Source organism: Oncorhynchus masou, chromosome 15 (assembly GCF_036934945.1).
Source record: "Oncorhynchus masou masou isolate Uvic2021 chromosome 15, UVic_Omas_1.1, whole genome shotgun sequence".
Lineage (NCBI taxonomy): Eukaryota > Metazoa > Chordata > Actinopteri > Salmoniformes > Salmonidae > Oncorhynchus > Oncorhynchus masou.
The window spans coordinates 26,245,464-26,261,420 of NC_088226.1; the positions used below are offsets into that span (position 1 = coordinate 26,245,464).

The following is a 15,957-nucleotide window of genomic DNA, read 5'->3' on the forward strand; positions in this document are numbered from 1 at the left end:
TGGATTCATACATGGCAAAAAAGACCAGTAAAAAAATCATTATAAGGAATAAAGTTTTGAAGTGTCTGTCCTATATCTAGGAAATATAAGAAAACTCAGGAAATGTTTTAGATCTTTTGACATGTATTGAACCCCTTTATTTTTGTTGGCACAAAACTACCTCCATACTGGGTTACCTTCAGACGAGTCAGACAATGGAGAACACCATCGTGTTTGTGAGAGTTTCCCCTTTCCACAGTAGGGTCATATAAGTTCGTATCCAAAACAGTTTGTGCTCCACATACAGAAGATGGCACGTCGGTGTTATCGACTTCAGAAGAGTCCCCTGGTCTTATGAGGGTCGTAGAGCAAAACGGAGAACACCATCGTGTTCGTGAGCGTCTCGTCTTTCCACAGAGTGGTCATATGTGAACGACCGACTCCACTCGGTCTTATGTAGCAATATTTTACTTTTTTTTTACATTGGATAAAAGTAGAGACAGAGCTAGAAAAGTATCAATCATACACTACAGTTGAGGAACAATGGGAAACTAATTCTGCTTAGAAAGTTAATAAACTTGTAACTTTTGAGAAAATGACCCTTGAATATTTGGTACCTACTGGAGAGCTCTTCTTTGTCTACACTCATTCAGCATCTTTCACACCCTCTTAAGCTTTAGCTCTACCCATCGCTTTAAGGATTCACATGTGAGGCTATGTACTAAACAACCAAAGATTTCAAGATGAAAGACTGGATGATACTACGGGTCTGTTCGTAAATGTAATCTTTTGCAACTAGGGGGCAGTACTTTAATTATTGGATAAAAAAACGTTCCTGTTTTAAGCGCGATATTTTGTCACGACGAGATGCTCGACTATGCATATAAGTGACAGCTTTGGATAGAAAACACTCTAACGTTTCCAAAAGAGAAGGTGAATTCACCAATTTGTAAGTCGCTCTGGATAAGAGCGTCTGCTAAATGACTTAAATGTAATGTAAATGTATATTGTCTGTGAGTATAACAGAACTGATGCTACAGGCGAAACCAAGATGAAATTTCAAACAGGAAGTGCCCCAGATTTTGAAGGCGCTGTGTTCCAATGACTCCTTATATGGCTGTGAATGGGCCACGAATGAGCTTAGACGTTCTGTTGTTTCCCCAAAGTGTCGACAGCATTGTGACGTATTTGTAGGCATATCATTGGAAGATTGACCATAAGAGACTACATCTATCAGGTGTCCTCCGTCACAATTATTGCGTAATCTCCAGCTGCAGTATTTTTCCGTTTGCCTCTGATGAGAAACCAACTGCCACAAATGATTTATCATCGAATAGATATGTGAAAAACACCTTGAGGATTGATTCTAAACAACGTTTGCCATGTTTATGTCGATATTATGGAGCTAATCTGGAAAAAGGTTTGGCGTTGTAGTGACTGCATTTTCGGGTCTTTTTCTTAGCCAAACGTGATGAACAAAAACAGAGCTACAGTGCCTTTTGCGAAAGTATTCGGCCCCCTTGAACTTTGCGACCTTTTGCCACATTTCAGGCTTCAAACATAAAGATATAAAACTGAATTTTTTTGTGAAGAATCAACAACAAGTGGGACACAATCATGAAGTGGAACGACATTTATTGGATATTTCAAACTTTTTTAACAAATCAAAAACTGAAAAATTGGGCGTGCAAAATTATTCAGCCCCTTTACTTTCAGTGCAGCAAACTCTCTCCAGAAGTTCAGTGAGGATCTCTGAATGATCCAATGTTGACCTAAATGACTAATGATGATAAATACAATCCACCTGTGTGTAATCAAGTCTCCGTATAAATGCACCTGCACTGTGATTATTCAGCCCCCTTAAGTTAATACTTTGTAGCGCCACCTTTTGCTGCGATTACAGCTGTAAGTCGCTTGGGGTATGTCTCTATCAGATTTGCACATCGAGAGACTGAAAGTTTTTCCCATTCCTCCTTGCAAAACAGCTCGAAAACAGGTTGGATGGAGAGCATTTGTGAACAGCAGTTTTCAGTTCTTTCCACAGATTCTCGATTGGATTCAAGTCAAACTCCAAGCATTGATTATGCAAAATTGGGCTGCCATCAGTCAGGATGTGTCCCAGAAGTTAATTGACAGCATGCCAGGGCAGATTGCAGAGGTCTTGATAAAGAAGGAGGTCTTGATACATCATGTGATTGTCAATAAAAGCATTTGACACTTATGAAATGCTTGTAATTATACTTCAGTAATCCATAGCAACATCTGACAAAAATATCTAAAGACACTGAAGCAGCAAACTTTGTGGAAATTAATATTTGTGTCATTCTCAAAACTTTTGGCCACGACTGTAGGGTTTATCCGAGCATTCTGACATAACAACAATAGTCAAGCACCCAAGCTAACGTTGGATAGCTTACTTCCAGACACAAATGAGAGAACAGCTCACTCTGACCATTTTACTCACCCTAGCAGAGCTGGTTAGACTGTTTGTATGTTATCCAGAGCATTGGTGATTGCAAAAATGTGCTGGCAACAATTGAATTACTTTAATTAATTATTATTGAATTAATTCAATATTTAATGTTTACTGACACCGGCCATATTCAACGGGTGCTGAGCGTTTGTAAATTTGTCAGTTATTCCGCGCTCTGGCACACCTGAAGAGAGTACTCTGAAATCGGAGTAGATAGCCAGATCGACTTTACCAGCAACAGTACGTCTATCGACAGTTGTTGTAGTGACATCATGCACAAAATCCTAGAGTAAAACTTGGTTCAGTCTGCTTTCGAACAGACACTGGGAGATGAATTCACCTTTCAGCAGGACAATAACCTAAAACACAATGCCAAATCTACACTGGAGTTGCTTACCAAGAAGACAGTGAATGCCGAGTTAGTTTTGACTTACATTTGCTTGAAAATCTATGGCTCAGGGGGTTGAATAATTATATATACCCAGACTGCCGCATCTTGCAGGACTTAGTATCCTTTTGGGTTGGCATGGGGCCAGATTCTATTTCCCCATAATATGTTGTACTGGAGTAGACTGACTGAAAGGGAATGTCACGTTATGTCTAGGGCTGTAGCAGTCATGCCATTTTGTCAACTGGTTATTGCCATGCAAAAGACTGTTGATCTCATGGTAATTGACCATTAATCAACAATCATGTTTAGCGTCTCCAGGCCTCCACATGGCTGATGGGCGCCTTTGGAACATCCTACGTTGACAAAAATTATAATAAATCTATTTAATATACACCATCACAATAGAGCCATTATTTATTTTAGTCAGGCCTATGGAAACATGATATGAAGAAAATGTATTTCAGAATATGAGTTTGTCTACTGTCGGCCGACAGTATGTTATATTGCTATGCTCCATGCCATAGGCTATAGATTTTATAAACTCAGCCACAACAAAAAATGTCCTCTCACTGCCAACTGCGTTTATTTCCAGCAAACTTAACATGTGTAAATATTTGTATGAACATAACAAGATTCAACATGTAACGGCCGTTGTTGGTGGAAGAAGGTGAGGACCAAGGTGCAGCGTGGTATGTGTCCATATTTATTAAAAAGAACACGGAAATAAAAATACCAAAGAGAAACGACATGAAAACAGTTCTGGCTGGTGCAGACACTACGAAAACAGGCTCCCTAAATATGGTTCTCAATCAGGGACAACGATTGACAGCTGCCTCTAATTGAAAACCATACCAGGCCAAAAACAGAAATAGCAAATCATAGAAAAACTAACATAGAAAACCCACTCAACTCACGCCCTGACCATATTAAAACAAAGACATAATAAAAGAACTAAGATCAGAACGTGACAGTACCCCCCCCCCCCCCAAAGGTGCGGACTCCGGCTGCAAAACCTAAACCTATAGGGGAGGGTCTGGTTGGGTCTGGTTGGCAGCACCAGACGGATGGGAGACTCCGGCAGCACCGGACAGGCGGGAGACTCCGGCATCAACGGACAGGTGGGAGACTCCGGCAGCTCCGAGAGAAGGGCGATTACGACAGTGCCGGTGTGACGGGCGACTCTGGCAGATCCGGACTGGAGGGAGACTCTGGCAGATCCGGACTGGAGGGAGACTCTGGCAGATCCGGACTGGAGGGAGACTCTGGCAGATCCGGACATGCAGGAGCACCTGTAGGAAGGAGACTCTGGCAGATCCGGACATGCAGGAGCACCTGTAGGAAGGAGACGGAGAGACAGCCTGGTGCTGCCACCGGAGGGCTGGTGCGTGAACGTGGCACCGGATAGACCGGACCGTGAAGGTGCACTGGAGCTCTCGAGCACCGAGCCTGCCCAACCCTACCTGGCTGAATGCTCCCCGTAGCCAGGCCAGCGCGGCGAGGTGGAATAGCCCACACTGGGCTGTGCTGGCAAACCGGGGACACCATGCATAGGCCTGGTGCCATGTACCCCGGCCCGAGGAGACGCACTGGAGACCAGATGCGCTGAGCCGGCTTCATGGCACCTGGCTCGATGCCCACTCTAGCCCGGCCGATACGAGGCGCTGCGAGGCTCCCTAAATATGGTTCTCAATCAGGGACGATTGACAGCTGCCTCTGATTAAGAACCATAACAGGCCAAACAGAGAAATAGCAAATCATAGAAAAACGAACATAGACAATCCACCCAACTCACGCGCTGACCAAACTAAAACAAAGACATACCAAAAGAACTAAGGTCAGAACGTGACACAACAACTGAGACATAAACTGAACAAGTTCCACAGACACGTGACTAACATAAATGGAATAATGTGTCCTTGAACAAAGGGAAGGTCAAAATCAAAAGTAACAGTCAGTGTCTGGTGTGGACACCAGCTGCATTAAGTACTGCAGTGCATCTCCTCCTCGTGGATTGCACCAGATTTGCCAGTTCTTGCTGTGAGATGTTACCTCACTCTTCCACCAAAGCATCTGAAAGTTCCCGTACATTTCTGGGGGAATGGTCCTAGCCCTCACCCTCCGATCCAACAGGTCCCAGATGTGCTCAATGGGATTGAGATCCGGGCTCTTCGCTGGCCATGGCAGAACACTGACATTCCTGCCTTGCAGGAAATCACGCACAGAACGAGCAGTATGGCTGGTGGCATTGTCTTGCTGGAGGGTCATGTCAGGATGAGCCTGCAGGAAGGGTACCACATGAGTGAGGAGGATGTCTTCCCTGTAATGCACAGCGTTGAGGTTGCCTGCATTGACAACAAGCTCAGTCCGATGATGCTGTGACACACCACCCCAGACCATGACGGACCCTCCACCTCCAAAGCGATTGCGCTCCAGAGTACAGGCCTCAGCGTAACGCTCATTCCTTCGACAATAAATGCGAATTCAACCATCACCCCATGTGAGACAAAACTGTGACTCATCATTGAAGAGCACCTTTTGCCAGTCCTGTCTGGTCCAGCGACGGTGGGTTTGTGCCCATAGGCGACGACTGGTGAGGACCTGCCTTACTACAACAGGCCTACAAGCCCTCAGTCCAGCCTCTCTCAGCCTATTGCGGACAGTTTGAGCACTGATGGAGGGATTGTGCATTCCTGGTGCATTTGTTGATGTCATCCTACACATATCCCGCAGGTGTGATGATCGGATGTACCAATCCTGTGCAGGTGTTGTTACACGTGGTCTGCCACTGCGAGGGCGATCAGCTATCCGTCCTGTCTCCCTGTAGCGCTGTCTTATGCGTCTCACAATACGGACATTGCAATTTATTGCCCTGGCCACATCTGCAGCCCTCATGCTTCCTTGCAGCATGCCTAAGGCACGTTCATGCAGATGAGCATTGACCCTGGGCATCTTGTTTTGGTGTTTTTCAGAGTCAGTAGAAAGGCCTTGTTAGTGTCCTAATATTTCATAGCTGTGACCTTAATTGCCTAACGTCTGTAAGCTGTTAGTGTCTTAACGACCGTTCCACAGGTGCATGTTCATGAATTGTTTATGATTCATTGAACAAGCATGGGAAACAGTGTTTAAACCCTTTACAATGAAGATCTATTAAGTTAGTTGGATATTTACGAATTATCTTTGAAAGACAGGGTCATGAAAAAGGGATGTATATTTTTTGGAAGAAGAAGAATATAAATTGAACTGAATAAAATAGAAAGGATATTTTCCCATTATGGAGCGAGTAAAGTTGTTGAGCATAAAATCAATCATTTGAAACAGGTCCTGTATGCTAGATTTAGAGTTATTCGGCAACTTTTGTTGTGAATGATACAAAACATAGAATGTCTTTGAAATCAAAACATACAGGGTATATGGGCTGCATAGTGTGACTATATGGGCTGCATAGTGTGACATAGGCTACTGATGATTTGAGAAAGTAGCGAAAAAAAATATTTGCAAGCTGTTCTCCCATCAAATGATAATATTTTCACCCATCAGACTATTCTCAATTTAATCTTGTCTTTACTAATATGTGGGATCGCAGCGCTAGCTGTGCCACCAGAGCTGTGCCACCAGAGACTCTGGGTTCGCGCCCAGGCTCTGTCGCAGCCGCTCGCAACCGCGAGATTCGTGGGGCGATGCACAATTGGCCTAGCGTCGTCTGGGTTAGGGAGGTTTTATCCTATGGCAGTCCTCATGAGAGCCAGTTTCATCATAGCACTTGATAGTTTTTGCGACTGCACTTGAAGAAACTATCTTCTGTATACCCCCTACCTTCACAACACAACTGTTAGGCTCAAACGCATTAAGAAGGAAAGACATTTCACAAATTAACTTTTGAGAAGGCACACTTGTAAATTCATTCCAGGTGACTACCTCATGAATCTGGTTGAGAGAATGCCAAGAGTGTGAAAAGCTGTCATCAAGGCAAAGGGTGGCTATTTGAAGAATCTCAAATATAAAATGAATGTAGATTTATTTAACACTTTTTTTTGGTTGCTACGTGATTCCATATGTGTTATTTCATAGTTTTGCTGTCTTCACTATTATTCTAAAATGTAGAAAATAGTACAAATAAAGAAAAACCCTTGAATGAGTAGGTGTTGTAAAATCTTTGACCAGTGGTGTACGTTATTTATTTTTTAAGATATAAACTTAGGCCAGGATTCAATCAGATCAGCGGGAACCTGCGTTAGTCATCAAGCGCATTGCTTTCATTTAGGCTGTGTCAGAGGTGTAACTGCGTTAGAGCTGCCAAATCCACAAGTGGCTTCTATTGCGGACATTACCATTAGATGCACGAAATGTATGATGTATGTACAGTGCCTTGAGAAAGTATTCGGCCCCCTTGAACTTTGCGACCTTTTGCCACATTTCAGGCTTCAAACATAAAGATATAAAACTGTATTTTTTTGTGAAGAATCAACAACAAGTGGGACACAATCATGAAGTGGAACGACATTTATTGGATATTTCAAACTTTTTTAACAAATCAAAAACTGAAAAATTGGGCGTGCAAAATTATTCAGCCCTTTTACTTTCAGTGCAGCAAACTCTCTCCAGAAGTTCAGTGAGGATCTCTGAATGATCCAATGTTGACCTAAATGACTAATGATGATAAATACAATCCACCTGTGTGTAATCAAGTCTCCATATAAATGCACCTGCACTGTGATAGTCTCAGAGGTCCGTTAAAAGTGCAGAGAGCATCATGAAGAGCAAGGAACACACCAGGCAGGTCCGAGATACTGTTGTGAAGAAGTTTAAAGCCGGATTTGGATACAAAAATTTACCAAGCTTTAAACATCCCAAGGAGCACTGTGCAAGCGATAATATTGAAATGGAAGGAGTATCAGACCACTGCAAATCTACCAAGACCTGGCGTCCCTCTAAACTTTCAGCTCATACAAGGAGAAGACTGATCAGAGATGCAGCCAAGAAGCCCATGATCACTCTGGATGAACTGCAGAGATCTACAGCTGAGGTGGGAGACTCTGTCCATAGAACAACAATCAGTCGTATATTGCACAAATCTGGCCTTTATGGAAGATCAAATCAAATCAAATTTTATTTGTCACATACACATGGTTAGCAGATGTTAATGCGAGTGTAGCGAAATGCTTGTGCTTCTAGTTCCGACAATGCAGTAATAACCAACAAGTAATCTAACTAACAATTCCTAAGCTACTGTCTTATACACAGTGTAAGGGGATAAAGAATATGTACATAAGGATATATGAATGAGTGATGATACAGAGCAGCATAGGCAAGATACAGTAGATGGTATCGAGTACAGTATATACATGTGAGATGAGTATGTAAACAAAGTGGCATAGTTAAAGTGGCTAGTGATACATGTATTACATAAGGATACAGTCGATGATATAGAGTACTGTATATACGTATGCATATGAGATGAATAATGTAGGGTAAGTAACATTATATAAGGTAGCATTGTTTAAAGTGGCTAGTGATATATTTACAACATTTCCCATCAATTCCCATTATTAAAGTGGCTGGAGTTGAGTCAGTGTCAGTGTGTAGGCAGCAGCCACTCAATGTTAGCGGTGGCTGTTTAACAGTCTGATGGCCTTGAGATAGAAGCTGTTTTTCAGTCTCTCGGTCCCAGCTTTGATGCACCTGTACTGACCTCGCCTTCTGGATGATAGCGGGGTGAACAGGCAGTGGCTCGGGTGGTAGATGTCCTTGATGATCTTTATGGCCTTTATGGCCTTGATGATCTTTATGGCCTTCCTGTAACATCGGGTGGTGTAGGTGTCCTGGAGGGCAGGTAGAGTGGCAAGAAGAAAGCCATTTCTTAAAGATATCCATAAAAAGTGTAGTTTAAAGTTTGCCAAAAGACACCTGGGAGACACACCAAACATGTGGAAGAAGGTGCTCTGGTCAGATGAAACCAAAATTGAACTTTTTGGCAACAATGCAAAACGTTATGTTTGGCGTAAAAGCAACACAGCGCATCACCCTGAACACACCATGCCCACTGTCAAACATGGTGGTGGCAGCATCATGGTTTGGGCCTGCTTTTCTTCAGCAGGGACAGGGAAGATGGTTAAAATTGATGGGAAGATGGATGGAGCCAAATACAGGACCATTCTGGAAGAAAACCTGATGGAGTCTGCAAAAGACCTGAGACTCTCAGACTGTTTCTTATAAGAGGCATAGACTAGAAACAATATTAAACCTTATAATGAATATATATATATATATATATATATATATATATATATATATATATATATATATATAGATTGCTTATCTGTAGTCCAGGACCCTATAGATAGTGAGGGAGGGTTCTTATAGCCCTTCCCCTTCTATTAATACAACATGAACATAATCAATTATTATAATAACTACAATCATTGAGCACAGCCCCTAGCTTGACCCCAAAGTTGACCCCATCACCTTCCTGATATTGAGTTTCACCCCATTTTGCCCTCAGATCAGCCTCAATTCATCTGGACATGGACTCTACAACGTGTCGAAAGCGTTCCACATGGTTACTGGCCCATGTTGACTAATGCTTGTGTCAAGTTGGCTGGTTGTCCTTTGGGTGGTGGACCATTCTTGATACACACGGGAAACTGTTAAGTGTGAAAAAACCCAGCAGCGTTGCAGTTCTTGACACACTCAAACCAGTGCACCTACTGCCATACCTCGTTCAAAGGCTCTTAAATCTTGTGTCTTGCCCATTCGCCCTCTGAATGACACAAGTCATGTCAAGGCTTAAAAATCCTTCTTTGAGGTGACATCAATAAGGGATCATAGCTTTCACCTGGATTCACCTTGTCAGTCTGTCATGGGAAGAGCATGTGTTCTTAATGTTTTGTACACCCCCATTATTTAGTTTAATAATGTTTAATTTGAGTGTCATTATTTCTATATAGCCAACACTTTCTCGTTCTCAACGTGAAAAAAACTAACCATAAAACAACTTAGCCTTTTTAGAGCACTAGATGGTACTGTAGTAAGCAGTAGTTTCGCAGACAACAGTTCTGACAATTCTGACTGTGTGTGAGCATTGGTTACAGTCCCATCAACTCTGTTCAATTTTGGAAGATAACTCCATAATCACAAGTGCATTATCTGTACAAAGACAGGCATTCAATCGGAACTGAGTTACGGAGCAGCACACTATAACAGACTTTTAAGGATAAATTATTTTTGAGACAACATTCTTAACATGAATGCAATCTCTGTGAACGTCGGGGAAAATGTCTTTAAAAGATGCATTGTTGGCTGTATAATGTGCTGCTCTATAACACATCTTGCATTGAATCTCGGCCTTATTTTATAACGTTTTCTTGTTTTTGTTTTTCGTTAAGGGGTGGCAGAGGACGGGCCACGGGTGATTTTCAGTGTGGACCTCTGGCATCCAAATGTGGCTGCAGCAGAAAGACAGGCCTTGGACTACATTTTCTGCCCTGACCAATGAACTACAACTTCCACTGTGCACATGTTCTAGTTGTGCTCCACCCTTATTTTATATGAGGGAAAGGTGCCCAAACCTCGTCTCGAGGGCTGTGCTCTTCAACCTCAATGTTCATCCAGTCCGAGTATCACTGTGTGTGTTACCAGTGAATCCACTGAAACAGTCCAAATAGCCAAAGGGAGCTTACCCACAGACGTCAGTTCAATGTCTAGTTTATTTATTTTTTAAATGTTTTTTTACACCTTTATTTAACTAGGAAAGTCAGTTAAGAACAAATTCTTATGTACAATGACAGCCTACCCCGGCCAAACTCAGGCGACTCCCAATCACGGCCGGATGTAATAAAGCCTGGATTTGGTTGAGTTGTCAACTAAGCTGAATTCACTGTGAAAATAAATAAATAAATCCCCATGTCATTGGATTTCGGTAAAACGTTGGGTCAAAAAAAGACTACAATTTCCGTATATTGATGACTTCTTTAAAATCCATGTTGATTCAACATCATGCCATAAAATTTTGGGGGGTAGAATGACATATAAACAACATTGATTCAACCAGTTTTGACCCGTGGGTAGAAACAGAATGAACGTACAGTCATTTAAGATCAGAACTGGTCTTTGCTGCTTTAAACTCCACACTTGCACTCACACACACATTTGGACTGCACTATCTTAATAGCAAAACATACAAATGACATTGCGGGTTGATCACAGCTTTTTGATAGGTGACCTCATGATGCAAAGGAATCCTCCAATAAAACAAGTAAATATTTATTATTTTGTAGAACTGTATCATCACAGTTTTTGCTTCATAAGTAACTGCAGAAACTGTGCGGGAAAAAAGTCAATTAACCACTGTTTTATCTATTCAGTTTTGTTATTTTGTTGTGCCTGTTTTCTATCTATCCTTTTCTCAAATGTGCCTGATGTTAATTTAAGGTAACCCCTTTTGGCATATACTGTGATCTAGATATTTCATTTGGTTTGGCTCAATAGATTTTTTGTGAGCATGCTTTTTATATATATATATAAACTCAGCAAAAAAAAGAAACGTCCTCTCATTGTCAACTGCGTTTATTTCCAGCAAACTTAACATGTGTAGCTATTTCTATGAACATAACAAGATTCAACAACTGAGACAAAAACTGAACAAGTTCCACAGACAAGTGACTAACAGAAATTGAATAATGTGTCCATGAACAAAGGGGGGGGGGGGGGTTAAAATCAAATGTAACAGTCAGTATCTGGTGTATCCACCAGCTGCATTATAAGTACTGCAGTGCATCTCCTCCTTGTGGGCTGCACCAGATTTGCCCGTTCTTGCTGTGAGATGTTACCGGACATTTCTGGGGGTCCCAGACGTGCCCAATGGGATTGAGATCCGGGCTCTTCGCTGACCATGGCAGAACACTGACATTCCTGTCTTGCAGGAAATCACACGCAGAACGAGCAGTATGGCTGGTGGCATTGTCTTGCTGGAGGGTCATGTCAGGATGAGCCTGCAGGAAGGGTACCACATGAGGGAGGAGGATGTCTTCCCTGTAACGCACAGCGTTGAGATTGCCTGCAATGACAACAAACTCAGTCCGATGATGCTGTGACACACCGCCCCAGACCATGACGGACCCTCCACCTCCAAATCAATCCCGCCTCAGAGTACAGGCCTCGGTGTAATGCTCATTCCTTCGACGATAAACGCGAATGCAACCATCACCCCCTGGTGAGACAAAACTACGACTCGTCAGTGAAGAGCACTTTTTGCCAGTCCTGTCTCGTCCAGCGACGGTCGGTTTGTGCCCATAGACAACGATGTTGCCGGTGATGTCTGGTGAGGACCTACCTTACAACAGGCCTACAAGCCCTCAGTCCAGCCTCTCTCAGCCTGATGGAGAGATTGTGCTTTCCTGGTGTAACTCGGGCAGTTGTTGTTGCTTTCCTGTCCCGCAGGTGTGATGATCGGATGTACCGATCCTGTGCAGGTGTTGTTACACGTGGTCTGCCACTGCGAGGATGATCAGCTGTCCGCCCTGTCTCCCTGTAGCGCTGACTTAGGCACCCCACAGTACGGACATTGCAATTTATTGCCCTGGCCACATCTGCAGTCCTCATGCCTCCTTGCAGCATGCCCAAGGCACGTTCACGCAGATGAGCAGGGACATCTTTCTTTTGGTGTTTTTCAGAGTCAGTAGAAAGGCCACTTTAGTGTCCTAAGTTTTAATAACTGTGACCTTAATTGCCTACCGTCTGTAAGCTGTTAGTGTCTTAACAACCTTTCCACAGTCGCATGTTCATTAATTGTTTATGGTTCATTGAACAAGCATGGGAAACAGTGTTTAAACCCTTTGCAATGAAGATCTGTGAAGTTATTTGGATTTTTTTCTAATTATCTTTGAAAGACAGGGTCCTGAAAAAGGGCCATTTCTTTTTTTGCTGAGTTTATATATATACAGTACCAGTCAAGTTTTTGGACACTCAAGGGTTTTTCTTAATTTTTACTATTTTCTACATTGTAGAATAATAGTGAAGACAAACTTTTAAATAACACATATGGAATCGGGTAGTAACTAAAAAGTGTTAAACAAATCATAATAGATTTTTTTAGATTTTTCAAAGTAGCCACCCTTTGCCTTGATAGCTTTGCACACTCTGGCATTCTTTCTGCCATCTTCACCTGGAATGTTTATCCAAGAGCCTTGAACGAGTTCCCACATATGCTGAGCACTTGTTGGCTTCTTTTCCTTCACTCTGTGGTCCAACTCATCCCAAACCATCTCAATTGGTTTCAGGTTCGGGTGATTGTGGAGGCCAAGTCATCTTATGCAGCACTCCATTACTCTCATTTGTGGTAAAATAGCCCGTACACAGCCTGGAGGTGTGTTGGGTCATTGTCCCATTGAAAAACAAATGATTGTCCCACTAAGTGCAAACCAGATGGGATGGCGTATTGCTGCAGAATGCTGTGGTAGCCATGCTGGTTAAGTGTGCCTTGAATTCTAAATATATCACTGACAGTGCCACCAGCAAAGCACCATCACACCTCCTCCTCCATGCTTCACGGTGGGACCACATATGTGACTATTATCGGTCCACTGACTCTGCATCTCACAAAGATACGGCAGTTGGATCCAAAAATCACAAATTTGAACTCATCAGATCAAAGGGCAGATTTCCACCAGTCTAATGTCCATTGCTCCTGTTTCTTTGCCAAAACAGGTCTCTTATTCTTAATGGTGTCCTTCAGTAGTGCTTTCTTTGCAGCAATTCGACCATGAAGGCCTGATTCACGCAATCGTCTCTGAACAGTTGATGTTGATGTGTCTGTTACTTGTGAAGCATTTATTTGGGCTGCAATTTCTGAGGCTGGTAACTATAATGTGGGCAAAGCTGTCATCAAGGCAAGGGTGGCTACTTTGAAGAATCTAAAATATATTTTGATTTGTTTAACACTTTTGGTTACTACATGATTCCATATGTGTTATTTCATAGTTTTGTTGTATTCACTATTATACAATGAGTAGGTGTGCCCAAACTTTTGACTGGTACTGTATATACACAATCATGTGGAATTGAAAAGCATAGTCTGTAAGAACAAATCACAGCACTGATGAAGCATGTTCTGCACTGTATGTGAATATGTAGCTAATAAAAGTGTCCAAATATCCTCTCGTTTAATATTTACATTACATTTGAGTCATTTAGAAGACTGTCTAATCCAAAGTGATTTTACAGTCAGTGCATTAGTTCCCCTACGTAGGTGCCAGCACAGAGAAGAACTGAAATTTGGATGAGTGGGAATTGGCCCCTCGCAGGGATGATGGTTCCAAGTGGCCAGAGGTGGCAGAATGGAGTGCTTGTGCTGGAGTGTAGGACTTGACCATTTAGTTGAGGTAGGGAGTAACAGTTCCCTGTGCTACTCTGTAGGCAAGTGAGGATCTTGAATTTAATGCGACAGCACAGTAATGTCACAAGAGTTCATTTAACTTCTATGAAGTCAAATGTAACACTATTTTGGAATTTATATGGTCCCACCCCCATTTTGTGTTAAAACTACTCTGTTCATGGTGTTAATATTTTTTGAGTCAAAACAACACTACAGATGTCAGATCTTAATCTTCACTCTTGTCGCAGAGAAATGTCCTGTTGCATCAGGGAATTCAAATGAGTCTTGAACATGAGCAGTTCTCTTTCTCTCCATGCAGTGGCAGTCAAGTCATTGGGATCTGCTGTCAATAACATTCTCTCTCGCTTGCTCAAACGCAAGGCCTAGGTCTTATTACTGCAGCATTCAAATGTAAAAAACTTTATCTGAAATGTAGCCATACAGATCAACAACCATTATTTTATATAGCTTAATAACACAAGATAGATATTGGTCTCCTCTAGGCAATGGCATACAAGTGTGGAGTGTATCCTAAGGTTACGAAGGAACTGTCAAAATTGAGTTCAATCGTGGCCTGGGGTGGTCGAGTACAAGGTTTCCCAAACTCGGCCTGGGGCCTCCCCTGGGTGCACATTTTAGTTTTGCCCTAGCACTGCACAGCTGATTCAAATAATCAAAGCTTGATGATGAGTTGGTTATTTGAATCAGCTGTGTAGTGCTAGGGAAGAAACCAAAATGTGCACCCAGGGGAGGCTCCATGCCCGAGTTTGAGAAACCCTGGTTTAGTTGTTAAGGCCGCTGCTTTCAGCGCACATATAGACCTAGCGTGTCGACGTGGGTTTGATTCTGGCCCACTTGGGTTTGATTCCGGCCCACGCCCTTCTGGTACAGATAACTCAATGCCCCCGATTTGACTTGATTTAGTTACAAATTTCAAATATGGACAGTCCAGGGATATTTTACCCCTGATCTTGATAAGAAATAATCATACCAGACACTTTTGGAATACATAAATAGGAAACAAATAACATAAGTAGGCTACACCAACATTAGTTTCTATTCGTACAGTGTCGGGTGAATTGCCACAGTTGATTTGCCGTGGTAAATGAGACAAATTATAGTTAGCACACCTTAATCATCTAATTGGACTATTCGATATACGTCCACGGTCTTGGCTAAATGACTCTATCATGGCATTTGTCTAATGTCATATCTAGGGCGATCCTACTTAGCGGTGTATTGCTTGGTGCACTATCCTAAGTTGATAACTACATGATAAGTCTACAGCTGTAAAACACTAGCTTCGGCCAGTCTACAGGGATGACCTATGGACCTCTGGGAAGAAATATGTGATTAATGTAGCTGTAGAGTCAGGGGCATCAGGATAAATGTTCTAGGATAAATGTGATAAACTTTACCAGGGCTGGTATTTTGCTCGGACTCTTAAGTGATCCTAGTATAAATCCTCCTTAAATGTTCCGTTGTACATGTGCGTTTATGCTTACACAAGCGCACGTGCCAAGGAAAAAAAACAAGTATCCTGGTAGACTGCAACCTGTTCAGAATAAGTCTGTCATCAGATCATTTCCATTGTCAGTAAGAATCGGTGCTGACCTCAAACCATTCGCCAAGGGGGACCTGTAGTGTTTTTACTACAAGTCAATGTCTCTTACATCATTGTTGTGGTGATAGCTATGAAATAGACTCCTTCATACCTGTGTTATCAACGGAGGAGCTAACCTCACG

The 15,957-nt window shown here is 42.4% G+C and overlaps 1 protein-coding gene across 1 annotated transcript in view; it reads left to right on the forward strand.

The window, feature by feature from the left end:
* The window catches only part of asphd1 (aspartate beta-hydroxylase domain containing 1), a 59,593-nt gene extending 48,062 nt beyond the window's left edge, over window positions 1-11,531 (forward strand). Inside the window, exon 5 of the mRNA XM_064990270.1 lies at window positions 10,226-11,531. Coding sequence (XP_064846342.1) covers window positions 10,226-10,335 — 110 coding nt within the window. The 3' untranslated portion in view covers window positions 10,336-11,531. The remainder of the gene's footprint in view (window positions 1-10,225) is intronic.
* Window positions 11,532-15,957: the final 4,426 nt, after the last annotated feature.